Source organism: Vipera ursinii (assembly GCF_947247035.1).
Source record: "Vipera ursinii genome assembly, chromosome: Z".
Taxonomy (NCBI): Eukaryota; Metazoa; Chordata; class Lepidosauria; order Squamata; family Viperidae; genus Vipera; species Vipera ursinii.
The window spans coordinates 86,754,000-86,771,434 of NC_139517.1; the positions used below are offsets into that span (position 1 = coordinate 86,754,000).

General features: G+C 34.1%; 1 protein-coding gene across 1 annotated transcript in view; it reads right to left on the bottom strand.

Annotated features, from left to right (window-relative positions):
• Positions 1-2,516: 2,516 nt before the first annotated feature.
• The window catches only part of PLCL2 (phospholipase C like 2), a 92,155-nt gene continuing 77,236 nt past the window's right edge, over positions 2,517-17,435 (bottom strand). Inside the window, exons 7-9 of the mRNA XM_083376120.1 lie at positions 14,306-14,381; positions 8,857-8,966; positions 2,517-3,754 (exon numbers count right to left, since the gene is read on the bottom strand). Coding sequence (XP_083232246.1) covers positions 3,626-3,754; positions 8,857-8,966; positions 14,306-14,381 — 315 coding nt within the window. The 3' untranslated portion in view covers positions 2,517-3,625. The remainder of the gene's footprint in view (positions 3,755-8,856; positions 8,967-14,305; positions 14,382-17,435) is intronic.

The following is a 17,435-nucleotide window of genomic DNA, read 5'->3' on the forward strand; positions in this document are numbered from 1 at the left end:
TCTAGGGGCCGGTGCTCATCTCCGTTTCAAAGCCGAAGAGCCAGCGCTTGTCCGAGGACGTCTCCGTGGTCATGTGGCCGGCATGACTAGACGCCAAAGGCGCACGGAACGCTGTTACCTTCCCACCGTAGTGGTCCCTATTTTTCTACTTGCATTTTTACGTGCTTTCGAACTGCTAAGTTGGCAGAAGCTGGGACGAGTAACAGGCACTCACTCTTACACAGCACTCAGGATTCGACCCGCCAAACTGCTGACCTTCTGATCGACAGGCAATACAGTATGCAACAGAAATGAAGCTTGACTTTTACCACTAATTAATGGACTGCTTGCGTGATTCTCTTATTAGTATCTCTATTATTTTTATAAATAACAAGGCAGCAAACTATCCAACATACAGTAGTGGCCAAAATTGTGAAAACCCTTTGGGAAAAGTATACATTTGAGGTTTGATGGCTAATAACACCACTTTTTTGGGAGTAGTACCATAAAATTATATATCAATGAAAAGATAATTTAATCAAGAATGTAATGCAACAAAGTTAGTTCAATTATCTGTATTCTATTTACAGTCATAGCCAAATAACCAGAAAAAGGAAGCACAACTTGCTTAGGTTGATATCAGGTAGCTTTCCTTCATCTGATTGTAGCCAATGAGCATGAGTGTTTAGAGAGCCAATCAGGTGTCTTGTTTTGGCAATGAGCCAAACATATCACAGTAGGATTCAGTTATTGATGTCATGTATTGAAGCTGAGGAGGCCATTTGTCAGTGTGTTATGTCATCACTATCAAGTTGGTTGGGTTTGTGTTCTTTCATTTAGTGAGCTTGCAAAACGTAATGAAATTAAAGTAATGGTGCAGAGTTGACTGGTCGCCCAAAAAGCAATGTAAAATAGTATTATTAAATGAACAAGGCTACAGTTATAAAGAAATTAGAAGAAAAATTGGTGGGAATTTAACCAAAGGTGGCATTTGTTTTTGAAGAGGTATAAGGAGACTCAGTCACTACAAAACCACACTGGTAAAGGCAGGAAAAGATGCACAACAGCAAGTGATGATAGAAGAATTAAGAGACTGAAGAAAATAATCTGGGTGTATACAAAAAGAAATGGCACAATGGAATGTGAAGTTGAGTGCTAGGACTGTTCGGCGCAGACTGCAGGAATTTGGCCTAAAATCTAGAATTCCACAAAAAAGCCACTTTTATCTCTCAAAGAAAGGTTGAAAAGACTAAACTGGGCTAAAACCCATGTTACCTGGCCAGAAGAACAATGGGACAGTGTTTTTTGGAGTAATAAAGCCAAAATCTCCCTGTTTGGCAGTGATGGCATAAAATACATAAGAAGAATCAGAGAAGATTTGCATCCTGATTGCATTACATGTACCGTGAAACACCCAGTCAGTGTTATGATCTGGGGTTGTATGACATCGAAAGGAGTGGGCAGAATTTGTGTGATTAATGGGAATATAAATGGCCAAAAATACATTAATGAAATACTTGAGCCCGAACTGAAGCCTTCCCCACAAGATCTTTTCCAAGACAATGAAGCATTTATATTTCAACAGGATTCAGCTTCATGTCATGTTGCTGCTATGTGCAAAGTGGTTTCAAGATAATCATATTCCACTGCTGGAATAGCCTGGGAATAGCCCAGACCTTGAAAATCTATGGAGCCAAATTGAAAATCTATGGAGCCGACTAAAGAAACATGTTAGTCAGAAGCGACCCAGCAATAAAACCCAGTTAATAGAAGCAATCATTCAATCTTGGTTTCACATTATAACAGCTGCAAAACTACAGGACTTGGTTTACTCCATGGGAAGACATTTAAGGCCGTAATTCATGTTAAAGGTTACCCAACTAAGTATTAACTGACACGGTGATAATTTTCGTATATCTCATTTTTTTCTATGGTGATAATTTTTGTATATCTTGTTTTTTCTATGTGTTTCACTTTTCTTCTTTATAACTGCTATTCTAATAGCAAATCCCTCATAAAAGTTATTGCATTACATTCTTGATTAAATTATCTTTCCACTAATATTTAATTTTATGGTACTACTCCAAAAAAAGTGGTGTTATTAGCCATCAAACTTCAAAAGTACACTTTTCTCAAAAGGTTTCCACAATTTTGGCCACTACTGTACCTTCGTCCTCCTATTTTCCCTACAACAACCCTGTGAGGTGTTGAGAGTGAGTGACTAGCCCAAAGTCACCCAGTTTGCTTTCATGGCTAAGACAGGATTTGAACTCAGTCTTCTGGTTTCTCGCCACATGCCTTAACCATTAAACCAAACTGTTTCTTCACAAATTATTTCTTCATCCTAGGATACCACCACTGACTGTATGCAGAACAAAGATCTAATAGTTAAGATATAGAGTTATCAATAAGGAGTCTAAATAGGTATAAAATGGTTGGGTTGATGTCACAGAAGTATACTCTTTGAATGAAGTGTTAAAAACTGTTTAAATCTCTTAAAAATTGATTAAATGTGCTTCAACTAAACTGCAGTTTATTATTTTCAGGCTTATAGCATAAACTTCATAAGACAGATCTTATTATAGCGAGTATGAACTTCTTAAAAACATATTACAGCAATAAATCTGTGTTAAAAGTACTTAATAGCTATGCTGATGGATCCAGAGGTCAAAATTTTATTAAAACCTGCGACCAACAGGAATCAGTTTAGGCAACTAATACGGGAACTGTATCATAAAACATTTTAATGAGAGTACCTCACATCCATAAAATAATAAGAAAAACTATTTACAAAATGTTGTTTACAATTTGGTCACTTTTATATTAGCTTTAGACATCCACAGATGTTCTTGGGTGGAAACAGGTACGTGCCTTACTCAGGCATTTAATGGCAGATTAATTGCATGTTTTTTATATGCAATGGCTCTCCCTTAGTGCACTATGCCAGAGTAAGCACATTGTATTTACATTCCTTTTTTATTTATGGCTCAACAACAAATGAAACCCCAAACAACAGGACTTTCCAACCTGAACACTGCCAAATTTCTTAATCACATAATTCTGTAAAATGTCTTCAATTACACAATTCAGTAAAATGTGTACACTTCCATAGTTTTCCTCTCTGATTTTTACAAATCATGTATCAGCACTGGGCCTAATTGTCCAAACTACCCTAAATCAAGTAAAGTATATACAACATAACTAGATCCCCCCCCTCCCCAGATCAAGGCACTTTTCTAAGCAATGACAAAAGCTCCCTTTCCTTGTCATTAAACAAATTTAGAAACCCAATGTTTCCCTTTTAATAACAATGGTATTTTCTGCATATAGTTCTTGAATTATGGCATCTTTTACATGTATAAAGGATGCTTTAGCCAACAATATTATTTCCGTGAAAATAATTCAATTGCCTTCATATATAGTTGCTACATACATTCACAGTTTTCAGAGATTGTAATTAGCTTTTCCAGTTGTGCTTTTAGAACTCCATGATTCCTCCCTCCCCCTCCCACAAAAAATAACAAGTGCAAAGAAAAATGTCTTGTGCAACTACAACAGTTACAGAGTTACAAACTCCAAGGTAATGAGAATTTTTTTCATTCTGTTTCTTTCTTCCGTTTTTTTCAGGTATTGATTCTAAGCTTCTTCAGGGCTTTGAAGATTCAACATTTGCAGATACCGATTTATTCAATCCACATGAAACAGCAGCATCGTGGATTTGCTTTAAGTTCTCCAATGCCTCATTTTTAGCATACTTGAGAAGATCAGCTTGGCCCTGTTAAGAACAAAAGGAGTTTCATCTATCAATATTAAGTCCACTCTTCAGCCTTGATTTATCCTACAATAGACCCCCCCCCTTCACAAAGATGAAAAACAGATTGCTTTCAGCTAAGACGTATGAAGATAATAGAGCTAGACTGCTCTGTATCCAAGTGGTCAAATACATATTTTTAAAAGACAAGAATCTTTCCCACCAAACAACTTTTGGCAAAAGCAAACATTTTTGTATTTTGAGTGGAATCCAAGAACCCATGGAAACCATGAGAATTTGTTATTGCTTGTGATCCAGCAATTATAACGATCATACATTGTATGTGTTGTTTTTTCAATGATGAAATTCAAACACTGTGCATACAATTGGGAATTTCAAAGTGCCCAGAGGCAGAACTGGGACAGGCACCCACCAAAACATGACACACATCTGAAAGATTTTGAATACTGTATTCTCAAGTAGTCTGTCTAAAATCTCACATATTGGGAAAATTCAGCTTGCATATCAGATATATAATTAATGGTGCAAAAGCTATAATTGTGTCATACCTTTAAGAAAATAAATATATTTGAAGGCTGGAATGATTGACTTTAATTAAGGACTGCTAGAAAATGATTAAGTTCTGCAAAGCTTCAGAGATGGAGAAGGTAGAAAATATACATAGTTAGGACAATGTAATTATAATCACAGAATCTCGTAAGAATAATGAAAGCCAATGATATTTTGATCAAATGATAGGTATTTATAGAAACTTAAAAAAATAAAATTACTTTTGCCTGAGTCAAATTGGATAATTAAAATGGAAAAATCAGAATCACAGAAGCAGTTTAGTTTGTTGTATAAGACATTTATCAATGCAACTTTCACTTTAAGTGAATTCTTTGTCAAAATAAAAAATACTGTTTTATTTTTCCATGAAAAAGAAAGTTAATTTAAAACATAGTAGAATAAGTGAATCATATACTTTATCAGAATTGTTTTCATAAAAATCAGTAGTGCATAATTTATTTTACTTATTTTTCTTCATTACTCATCATGAATCAAGTTTGTCATTTGCTGAAATTAAGCTGGTGAATTGCATTTTGAATTGAATCTGAAAAGCACCTGTAATCTAATTATTAATTAAAGTGAACAAAACTTCATTATTTCATCTGAGGCTTGTTCACTTCCATTATACAAGTTATTTCAAAGTACTAGGGAACTTAGAAGCAACTAGCAAATAATTGACATCCAATTTTAGATTGATATGGGACAATGGCTGGTAGCTCACATCTATAGCAGAATAACTTATCTTGGCCAGTAATATACCAAACATTGCCACAGTTCAGTAGTATCTTGAAATGAGCGCAAATCTAAAATTAGGACAATGGAAACAATAAGTCATTCTGCATGTTAAATGTGCTCCTCAAATTCTTTCATGTACCCATGATGCAAACTTTCAGTGAGATTGAAAGATATTGGGTTTGACACAGAACATGGAGACTGCTGAAACATATAGTAGTATTGGATCTGAACATCCTTAATGGATCTATGTTTTTTTTTAAAGATACAGCATTTTATCATTTCAGTAGCTCAGGAAAAATGGCTGCAGAGAGCAACAACCAGTGACCCAGGGCAGTGTGCATTTGTGTGCATGTGCATGCTGTTTATTCATTCCTGATTCAATACACAATAGCAACTTGGAGTCAAGGAGTTTACCTAAGAGAAAAGCAAGCATATTAGACCAGAGGTCCCCAATCTTTTGAGCACCAGGAACCAGTTACGTGGAGAGAGGTTTTTCTGCAGACCAGAGGGGTCGTGGTTTTATGTGATGCCTGCATCCTGCGGATGGGGCTTTGCTTCTTTGTGTGGACCACTTGCTGGTATGCCATGGTCTGGTACCAGACCACGGACTGGGGGTTGGGGACCCCTGAATTAGACAAATTGAACTAGTACAAATAAAATAAAACCCACTACTTTTGGCACATAGGAAAAGCCAGTCAGAGGCTGACTTCTTGTGAACTGGAAAGAGGAGATATGGTTAGTGGCTTCTATTTGTGCACTAGTCCAGTTAGGCTATGACAGACTGCTTTCTAGAACAGAAATAAATATTTTAAGTGTTACACAGTCCATGTTTGCTGATAAACAATCTTTTTCTTTACCAAATTCCTTGCAATTGTAGTTCCTGTAACTTTTGCATAGGAGAAAGAAATGTCCTACTCGGTCAGTTTAATGGTTTTGTAGATCAGTTAAGAATATGAATCTAAATGTACCTTTCCACAGGTATTCTAGATCATGCTACACATTATTATTAGCCAAGCATTTTTTCCTTTCTTTTGAAGACACCAACATTAAAAACATTCATGTTTTATAATACATTTTTCATAGACAAGTCTGCCGTTGTGAATATTTTCTACAAAAAATGATTTTGAAATTGGTCTCACAAAAGTTAAATTAAAACTCTTCAGCTCTAGTCATAATCAGACTGTAAATAGTAAATATATTACTTGTACTTTAAGAACATTCCTAAATGAATAAATATGTGTACAATTTATTATCTGCATACCTGTTCTTAATACTCTAACTTAATTTGAATAAATATTAATGCTAGTAATAAAAATTTAAATTATTTTTAAAATTCTATCAGAAGTATGCAAAACCATAATTTTATTTAATATGCACATATCTAAGCAATTATATTTGAATAATGGATAATTATGACACAAGCAGAACAAATTCTGTGCTGGTCTATACAGCCTCTATGAGCCTGTTTTGCTTTCAGGTTAAATTTCCAAATGAATGACTTTCAGTTATGCTGGGCCTTCTGTCTGTGTTGACCGAGCAAAACAAAAAGATACCAGGGAAGGCAAAAGTTTATTAAATTAACCAATAGGAGGATAAAATAAACCCAATTCTGTCAATTTTGTTTTGTTCCCTGCAAGAAATAGAACAGTCATATTCAGAATGTTTTAAAAGAGTATTTCTATGGGCTATGTTGGAACAAATTCAAATAGTGTTTCATTTTAGGAAACAATGCCTCTTGCTCCTTCATTTTTTTACAAAAATAGACAGGATTTCTGCAAAGTGCTCCCACCAGTCCATCTACAGAGAAAGAGACCAAGGGATGACTTCCATATTCTAAATTCCAATCGCAAGCCACAGAAGCAACAGTTAAGCAAATGATGTCTTCTGCAAAATGACATCACTCAATTAATAGCAATGTATTATTTTGAACAAAACTTATGAACAGTACGACTATAAAAATACATTTCACTAGTTACTAACTTCTCTACATTTGGTAATCTGCCTACAAAGCTCAACAAATAAGCAAAAAGAACATAATTGTTTATTGACCAATGTACCTTCTAAACCTTAATGGCCTGAAGAATATAACAGCAGAAGTTAATTGTGGAATGCGAAAACACTCAAAACCATGTCCCATTATTGCCCCAAGATCAAAGCAAAATGCTTTTAGCATCAAGTGTTTGAGCTTAGAAAATTTCAAACTCAGAACATTTTGTACATCTCTCCAAATAAGAAATTGAATGCTACCATGTATCTTCCAAACTATTTCAGAACCAATGAGCAAGTGCTTATAATAAAACATGCAGCAGCCTTAGAACTATTTAGGAAGTTCCAATTTCTGCATAGCTGATCCCATCATATTATTGGAAACGAAAACAAAGTATACAGATGGATTCTAGATGCTGGAAAAAAATTAAGCAAAATAAGCCACTGCTCTTTAAAAACCAATCTATTTTAGTTTACCATTACAAACAATATAACTAATATGGACAAGGTAAATAATGTGTATTAACTATTCTTAAAAGCTCTGCAACAGGAACAGAATAACCTTGAAGTATTTTTTTTAAAACTGAAAGGAGGATTTCAGAAGGTTGTATGGTGGAGATAGAAAGATAAATAGCATGAAATGTTATATTGTCAAAATAGATCCCACTGTTCAAGCATAGATACCTTCAGAAAGAAATGAAGTTTTTGCCCATAAAAATTTATAGAGATTGAATTAGACGGTAAATACAGAGAAGCAGCTGCACTAATTTTGTCACACTTCTTTCCTTTTGGTGAATCAAAGACACTCCAGATGATAAATTTTGCATTTTAATTGTATGCTTCGATTTTTGTTTTCTAAAAAAGCTTACTTTACAGTATGATTTTATATTCAGCCAGAACTTACGGGGGGGGGGGGGAACGTCCTGTAGTTAAGCAGAGAGAGAAGCATGAAGGAAGCATATTCCATTACTAAACAAGAAAATCCGTTAATACTTTTAACTTCTGTGGTTAAATCATTAAATTCTATTGATGAATTTTGCTAAAGACTGGGAAAAAGTACTTAATTTCTCAACTCCGTTACTGTTAATGCAGCTGCTGCTACTTCTTTTTTTAAATTATAGGACAGCTTTGCAATACCTTTAACACTCCTATCACTTCTCAGAAAAGTTAAGTCTTCATCATTCCAGGCTTCTAAACAGAAGCTTTCATTATGAAGGGTTCTCTATTGCAGTCGCTTTGTATTTTTACTTATTTATTTGCTTTTTATCCCACATTTATTAGTTTAAAGGTAATGCAAGGCAGCAAAGATGCATAATACTCCTTCCTCTTTCTTCCTTTTTTTTTAACAACTCTGCAAGATGGGTTGGGCTGAGATAGCCATCTTTCAGAAATGCATGTCTTGGCTCGTAAGCCGCCCTGAGTCTTCGGAGAAGGGCGGGATATAAATGGAATTAAAATAAATTAAATAAATAAATAAATAAATAATTGCTGCTTTTGCAGGAATATATCACCTAAACCTGCTGATGCTGTTCCATCACCTTGCCTTATGCTCAAGTCACCATTTCTTCTATCTAAATCCTTTTCTTTCCTCAAAGTATTTTCAAAAATCAGCTCAAATAGTAAAAAAAAAACATTCAATTGATGCTACAACACAGACTGCACCTACTACTATTTACATAATAATAAAATTCTGTAAATTTATGCATCAATTGTTCCTTTGAAACAATACCAAATTATCTCAGTAAAATACTTGACATGTCATTCTTCTTTTCTTTTAGTAACTAATTAAAGAGAATAACTTACTATAGGAAAAAACTTCAATAAACAAATGTTACCTTTAAAATGGTAATATTCCAGGTAAAACTCTCCACTGCTTTTTGTAGTTTGCTCTCTTTCAATCCTTCCTTTGCTCCTATATTTTGTAAGTTCTCATGGAACTCCATTGCTGGGGAATAAGAAATATTTAAACCTTCTTATTCAACTTTTAATGTTTTTACTATAAGAATTTTTTTTTCGCACTAAAAAGGAAACATACTTATTAATTTCCTATCAATTGATGACTTATCCAAAATTAGAAAAATATATTAAACACAGGAATAAAATTAATTTATGCTATTATTGTAAATGTATTAAAAATAATTTGTCTTAAATGTTATATACAAAGGGATCTCAGCATGTCTTCTTAGTTCAAAAATTAGAGACACTGCAAAAAGAATTCATATTCAGTCAGTTCTTGGTTAGCTACTTCCTCAATCAGTGACCATTTTGCAAAATCATTTTTGGAACATTTACAAAATATCTTGGCCCGAGAAGCCTTGGGTAGTTCTGATCAGTTTTAGGCAGCAGAATGAGTCAGCTGGAGGGTTCTGTTCAATTAAGATCACAGAACTCAGCTTCTTAATTTTCAGTTAGCACGTTTTAGGGAAGCATTCCACTGCAGAAGAAAGCAGCTCTGGAAGAGATGGTTTGTTTAAGCAATCTCTTTGCCCAGCAGCAACCAGTGACTTCATAGTCACTGGAAGGGATTACAGTAGGCGTGTCAAACGTGCCGCATCACGTGACACCTCTGGATTACAGTCACTAAATGAGGGTGTATACAGTTCTCTGCAGGAGACTCTCTGTCAGACTGCTTTTAAAGTAAAATTATATTTTATCTTCAATCGCATTTAAGGCATTGCTGCCTTCCATTGAAATTAGTGGCAATTTACTGTTAGCCACAGGGCCCCACATCACTTAACTGGAGACCTTGGCCCCTGTTAACTTCTTAGTCAACTTCAGCACATTTACTTTTCTATCTGTCCGGTGTTAGAAAGAACTATTTTAGAGGCTTGAGAACTAGAAGACAGCTTCAACTATTGAACTTGTATCTGAAATCATAGTCTCTTCACCTGTAGAAAAAATACAAACAATTCTCTGCCGGAGTTCCCCTTCTTAGAACAAGGAAGATGGATTGCTTAATACAGACTGAAAAAACGTAACTGAGCTTGGGCTAAAACTGTTTTATTTGTGTAAGCTATGTTGATGGAAGACAGAATTCTAAACCTATTAATTAAATGGCAGCAATAAAGAAATAATCCAGTTTGCCCCTTTCTCCATTTTTCCATAACAAAGAAGTAAAATGTGATTTGCTTTTATTGTGCTGTATTTTGAGATGCCAATCATGTTGCTTATATTGCTAAAATAAATTGACACAAATCTTAAAAGTTTTTGCTTCTCAAAACAAAATAAATTATACTAAACATGCTTTCAAATTTCAGCACCAGGCTGTGTGCAGTGCTGACTCATATATTTTGTAAGTTGGGAACATCAAGAGGGAAAAAAATAAATAAATCTCCATCTTTTACAATAATACTACAGAGCGGTTTTTTGAATGAAAATCATGTCTTAGGTACAGCTTGGAATCATCCATATCGACCTTAGCAATCTCTTTTTTTTATCTAGAAAGGATTTAAAAACATGTGTTAAATTAAAAAATAGTAATACCACCTAATTAAATATAACTTTTGTACACAATAAAATGTATTTTATATAAAAACTACCCATTATTGTCCGATATCATGTATATTCAGAAACAGGCAGCTGGGCACATGCATGCAGGTCACAGATATTTCGAGGGACAGTCTTTACCAAATGCTCAGAAAGGGTAGGCAGGGAAATATTTCTGAATTATAAAGAAAAATAACCAGTCCCATTTTAACATTTTATTCTGCTATCAGAATTTATGAATGAAACATGGGTTACTTAGAGCAGAGGTCCCCAACCTTTTGGGCACCAGGGACCGGTTCCATGGAGAAAGGTTTTTCCACAGACCAGAGAATGCGTGGTTTTGTATGCTGCCTGCATCCCACAGATGGGGCTTTGCTTGTTTGTGTGGCCCAGTTGCTGGCATGCCGCGGCCTGGTATTGGTCCATGGAGTAGGGGTTGGGGACCCTTGACTTAGAGGACTCTTGAACGAAAGTAAAAGAACATCAGATTTTACCTCATGGATGCTTATTTCATTGCCCAATCACAAGCAAGTTGTTTAATGTAGTACATCTGTAATTATCTTTACAAAGAAATACTCAATGGTTCTTATGGGCACCACTAGTACAACTTTTGTATCACAAGGAAATTTATTGAGTTCCCCTTGTATTTACGGTGGCAAAATATGCAATGTGCAATAAATCACTACAAAGGTTCTTTCTAGAGAATCTCATGATACTTCTAAAATAAATTCATTCGTTATTTTAATGTGTTTTTATTATAACTCCTGGGCATAATTATTAGGTAAAACTAACCATTTATTAAAAATGGGGAGGATTTCCGAGATAATAAACAATATGAAGAAATGTTTAAGATTCCAGTATATTTTTACTATTTGGTTCAATGGCTCAAACACATCAACCTCTTGATGGCAAAAAGCAAAAATTACACATACCACATTTGAAGAGAACTAGTCTAACATTATTAATAACAATGGCCTACTTAGCTTTTTAAGTCTGCTTTCTTGCTGGTTTCATGAAATAAAAATGTTATAGTTAGAACAAGTGTAACTGAAGACTATAAATCACTAATCTGACTTGAAGTTCTAACGTGATTTTTATTCAGTTTTCACTTATTTTAATGGCTGAGCTTAGTGGTTTTTTGCAGTTGTTTCCTTACAAACTAGGTAACATCATACTACAAGAAGGCAGTGGGGTTTGCTCTTATTTTTTTATAAATCAATGGCTTGCCTTTTCAGTGTTGGGGGGAGTATTCTTGATGGTTCCTTGATTAGACTGTTTACACTTAGCTTGTGTATCTGCATTGCTAGTTCCTTGATTAGTTGGTCTAGTATTAGTCTTGGTGTTAATCCCTGTTCATACACACACACGTGAATTTGCTAGATGCAGAAAGCAAATGTGCATCTATAAATCACAGCAATAAGGAGGCAGTGCTGATCAGAGAGTAGAGTGCCCACTCTGCACATGATCTACCTGCCACAAAACTGAAGGAATAAGACATCTGCAAGTAAACCACCAAGTTCAGAGAGCACCAAGGGCCCCACAATTCAATGCTGAGCTACAAATATTTTCTTCTATCAATATAATGTCTACTTAAAGAAGTCTATTACTTTGTCTAGAATTATTTTTCTTTAAACTTACAACTCTCTTATCCTAGTTGCTAATCCTTGAATCCATCCAAGCGTGATGGAACAAAAATGATTCCAATTGATTCTCTTTGCCTATCTATTCATAGAAATGAATATAATTGCTACATGATAGAAATATTTTTTCTTCCCTAATTTCTGTTGACTGCTGGCTACTTAGGTCTAAGTTCTATGTTAGCGAGGGTGAGACATTTCTGATCCTAAGGAGTAGAACAATAATTCATAATTCCCTTCCAAACAAAATTTAGTATTACTGTCTAATCTAAATACAATATTTTAGCTTCAGATGCCAAATAGGATAAAACATCATTAAGAATGCAGTATGAATGTTTAAACAAATCCAAAGTAATCCACATAGCTTGAAACGGATAAAATAGAACATATGTATTTACATAGGAAATGTGAGTATTACAATTTATGATAGTTTTTTACTATGCAGTATTGAAAGTGCTTTTTCATGATGTAACTGGCAAAGACCTAATGTCTTAAATATGACTCAGTTTTTCTATAATTTTGTATAATTACATACATGTTCTCAGCTATGCCAGAAAAAGTTTGAAAAAAATATTTTTCATTCTAGGAACACAATATAGGAACATAGATGTCCATACTGATGTCCATACAACAAAATTTAATCAATGATCCAAAGAAAATGCATTTTTCTTGATTAGAAACACTGAAAAACAATGGCCATTTTACCTATTGTTTCATATTAGTGAAATTCTATGTGAGCTACAAAACTGGTAATTTATGCCATTACTCACTATAAAGTTCTGAATGCAAAAATAGCCAAACAAAAGGCTATCCAAATATTAGTGTTATTTCTATTGCCGAAAATCCTGCTAAGCACAAACAGCAAAAATGCCACCATAAGTTACACATAATTTTGCTTTGTTCCAAAGATTGTGTAATTGTACATTACTGTAGAATGAATTACTGTAAATGTGTTGCATATTAAGCTAGGCTCTAAAGTTTTTTCACTTCCTTAAAATTATTTTATTCTGTTTATCAGAAAAGAGGAAAGACAAAAGCAAAAGAAGGTTTAAATGAAATCTAACAAACTTCAAAGTCACACTGCCAAACACTTTTACCTGAATGAACTCTTCATCATTGTTTCTGACACATTAATGACTATTATATATATCCTATTGATGCAATTTCTTAATTGTATATTACAAATCAATATTTCAAAAAAATAATTTCTTTTTTCTATAAATTTATCAATAACTATAATTTAAAGATGAACTACAGGCAGTCTTCTACTTGTGACCACAACTGAGCCCAAAATTATTATTACTAAGTGAGACAGTTAAGTGGGTTTTGTCCCATTATATGAACTTTCTTGCCACAACTGTTCAGTGAATCATTGCAGTTAGTAACACAGTTGATAAGTGAATCTGGCTTCTCCACTGACTTTGCTTGTCAGAAGGTTGCAAAAGGTGATCACATGACACCCCCCCCAGGACACTGCAACCATCATAAATACAACTGTTAGTTGCCACATGGCTAAATTTTGATCACGTGATCATAGTGACGCTGCAAAGGTTGTATGTGAAAAAAGGTCTTAAGTCACTTTTTTCAATGCCATTATAACTTTGAATGGTCACTAAATGAACCATTGTAACCAGTGGTGGGATTCAAATATGTGAACAACCGGTTCTCTGTGTGAATGCCGCTTCTGGAAGTCCATCCTGGAATGGGCAACAAAAAATTAGCTACTGGTTCTGACAAAGTGGTGCAAACTGGCTGAATCTCACCATTGGTTGTAATCTGAGGGCTACCTCTATGACCATATATGACAGCAGATATGGTGGAGAAATGTTGCATAATGTCAAAGGATTGATATAAAAGAATGAATTTGTGTTGTTTCAAGAGTGTCAATATTAAAAAGAATTAACAAACGAGTGTATTGCTACAATATTCCATACAAATCATACAAACTCAATAGTTGAAAAATTCATCTGCTGAATTTTGGAGCTAATACAAATTCTTTAAGCTGTACAGTTCTTCTGCTTAGTAAAATATATAATATACAATAGAATATATAAACAACCCAGAGTAACCCCAGAGATAGGAGGCAAATAAATTTAATAAAATAAAAATAAATAAAACATGTAGCAGAATAACTGCATGCAATGCAAAATAGTTTCCTTACCTGCTTTTTGGCACTGGACTATTTTTTCATATACAGTATCTGCATTTTCTGTTAGAATCTTTATCATATTAATCATCTGCAAAAACAAAGTTAGCTTTTGTGAACACTGAAGTTTCCATATAAAAATCAACTATTAACCCATTAAAACCAGCCATCTGCCCTGAGTAGCAACAGATCTCTGGCACTTGTACAGCTAAAGATGCAAAGATTAAACTTTTGGTATATATAATGATACATCATATACCACTGAAACACGACTGCAATTTAAACAGGTTTACATAGATTAGGAAGAGTAGAAAAGGAGTTTTCAAAAATGTTATTCTTTGTAAGTAGCTAATTTTATTTAATTAAATTCTTTAACCCCATTTATCTTAACGCTAAAAATACTGATGTGCAATTTTGTTTAAAACATTCAGATATTTATTCCCATGTCCCCAAAATTCAAAATCCGCATGATTCTATTATAATTAGTACTATTTCTATTATAATTAGTGTTGTTTTATTTTGCATTATCTACAGTTATTTATTTTTTCGGGTGTATCTACTTGTGTAAAACACTAAGTTATGCCACATACATCACTGCTACAGATTCAAGTAAAAAATTCAGGAAGCAACAACAAACAGACGCTTTTTAAAAGGTTTTAAAAACATTTAATGAATGAAAGAAAGTAAATATTTAAAGAATCCTATACATAATCAGTTTTAACACAGACCTACTGAACCATCAGAGTTAACAACTAGTTTGTGAAAGTCAGCTTTAAAGATTCATTGTAGTAATCATTAAGTTACCAAAAAGTTACTATCAATATTTTGTACTTCAGATCTGAAAATAACAACCGTATTTTCTAAAATACCCAAAATTGAACTATAACTCTCCACATGTTTCTTTTAAAATATTCTTTGCACATACAGCAGATTATATCTATCACAAAAAAACCCTTTTAGGTTAATTTATTTTTTGATATCAACAACTGGAACTTCAAACCAGGGTTCTAACTGTGCAGGTATAGATTTCTACACATTAAAAAAACAAATTCCACTTAAGAGACTGTTCTTGAGTGGAGAATACCTCTTCACCTGGATTTTAGACGGAAAGAAAGATGAGTTTCTTCTTGCCCAAAACCAAGTTTTCAGTTTTCCCTTAGTTCTAGGAACCAACCATTTTGGAATGTCTGATGCTAGTACAATTCAAAACACTGGAGTAATCAAGAATAACAGATTTTTATCATAAAGTCACTAAAGGACGTATTTCAATTATCTAACTGAAGAAACAGGATCTCCATGCAACATGATGAACCATGTAGATTGTAGAGATCAGATGATCTAAATATTAGCAAGAGTAGATACCAAATGCTGGAAATAGCACAGAAAAGAAATAAAATGCCCCTAACACGTCAATTCTATGCTTTCCCAATTTGCTCTTATTTTTTGGATTCGGTTCTCTCTTGGGAATTTTTGGCATTGAACACTGTAAAATGATGCTTTTTAAAGAACTTCTAGAGTAGACAATGACTACCCAAAACAATACCTTCTCCTCTGAATTCTATCTTTTAGTCCTCTTTGGAAGAGAACAGTGCCTTTAAGGTAACAGTCAGTCTGTAAGCTCTTTAGTCCACTGTCTTTAAGAAAAGTACTGTGCATTAATCTTTCCAGATTAATAGGGCAACAAATGTATGACATGCCATTGTGAAAGATTCCTGTGCAATGGACTTTAATAATTCAAGGATAAGTTTTTTTATAATGCTGATTTCTACATGATGGTTCATTTCCCTGCAGTGGTGTACAACATGAATCCATTATTTATATCTAAAAATGTGATAGGTGTTGTACTGCCATAGTTCAAAGATTTCCTGAAACAGATATATTCCTCCTATGCAAAAGAACATGCAATTTTGAAAAATTCATAAAATGCTGGCGTGTCAAGATATTCATTTATTTTACAATATTACTTGTAAGTTAATCTGGTAACAAAATATATGCCATTCAAGTGCTGATAGATTAGTAGCTACATCTAATGTTAAAATTCTTTTGTCTAACATACTTAGTTTTTATTACGCAAGTCCACTTACCTTAGAAAAAGGACCTGAATTCAACTATACTGTTCCTTCTGTAATCAGGCATATGTAGAACACATTTTATTTTAAGATATTCATTTTAATTTTGCCTTGATTTTAATTTTAAATATAAAAAATAAAAACAATGCCAGTTAATTTTTTTATTACTGAAAGTTACCCTGAATGTTGTACAGATAGAAAAAAATGATCAACCAATAACAAGACATCATAATTGAAAACAAACAAACAAACAAAAAGCATTCAGCATTATTAACTTCCTTCTTAAGTTATCTCTAACCTACTCTTTATGCCTGGCGTAACCGAGTACTCATGTTTTCAAGAATTTGGAGAATTCTGATTCCAATTTTATACAAACCAATCCTGATTCTGATCGTTTTCCACTTCAATCCATTTGAACTCCCCATCTTTTTCTGTTAAGGATGCCTTACATCAGACATGTCAAACTCACAACGTCATTTGACGTCACGCGATGTATCAGAGCTTTTCCCCCATTGCTGGCAATGGGGTGGGCGTGGTTTCCTCGTGACGCATCCGACCTGCAGGCTGGCAGTTTGACACCCCTGCCTTACATACTACATTGCAAGCAAGGAATAAGGATAAGGTCTGGGAAATTATAGACCAGTCTTTGATTACAGGAAAAATAAATTATTGGGACAGAGGACCACAAAATTAGGTTATTAACAACATTAGAGAATGGTAGAGATATGTATCATGATCCCCACTGATATCAACATGGGCAGACATAGTATGACAAACTGTCTGTCCTACCTGGTTAAATGTTATAAAATTTCTTTTTATCTTAATGGGAAATTCAGAGAAAGCCCTAATAAGCAGGCATATACATAGAATGAAGGCTACTGCTAAGCTTGTAAGCCGCCCTGAGTCTTCGGAGAAGGGCAGGATATAAATGGAATTTTTAAAAAAATACTGAAAACCAAAACATTGTTTCTAGTATCAGCTTTATTTCCAAGGTGACTCTGGATGGCTATAGCCTAATGCTTTCCTTACCCATATTTTCAGTGGAAAAAAATGATAAACTAGTATGAAGGAGAGCA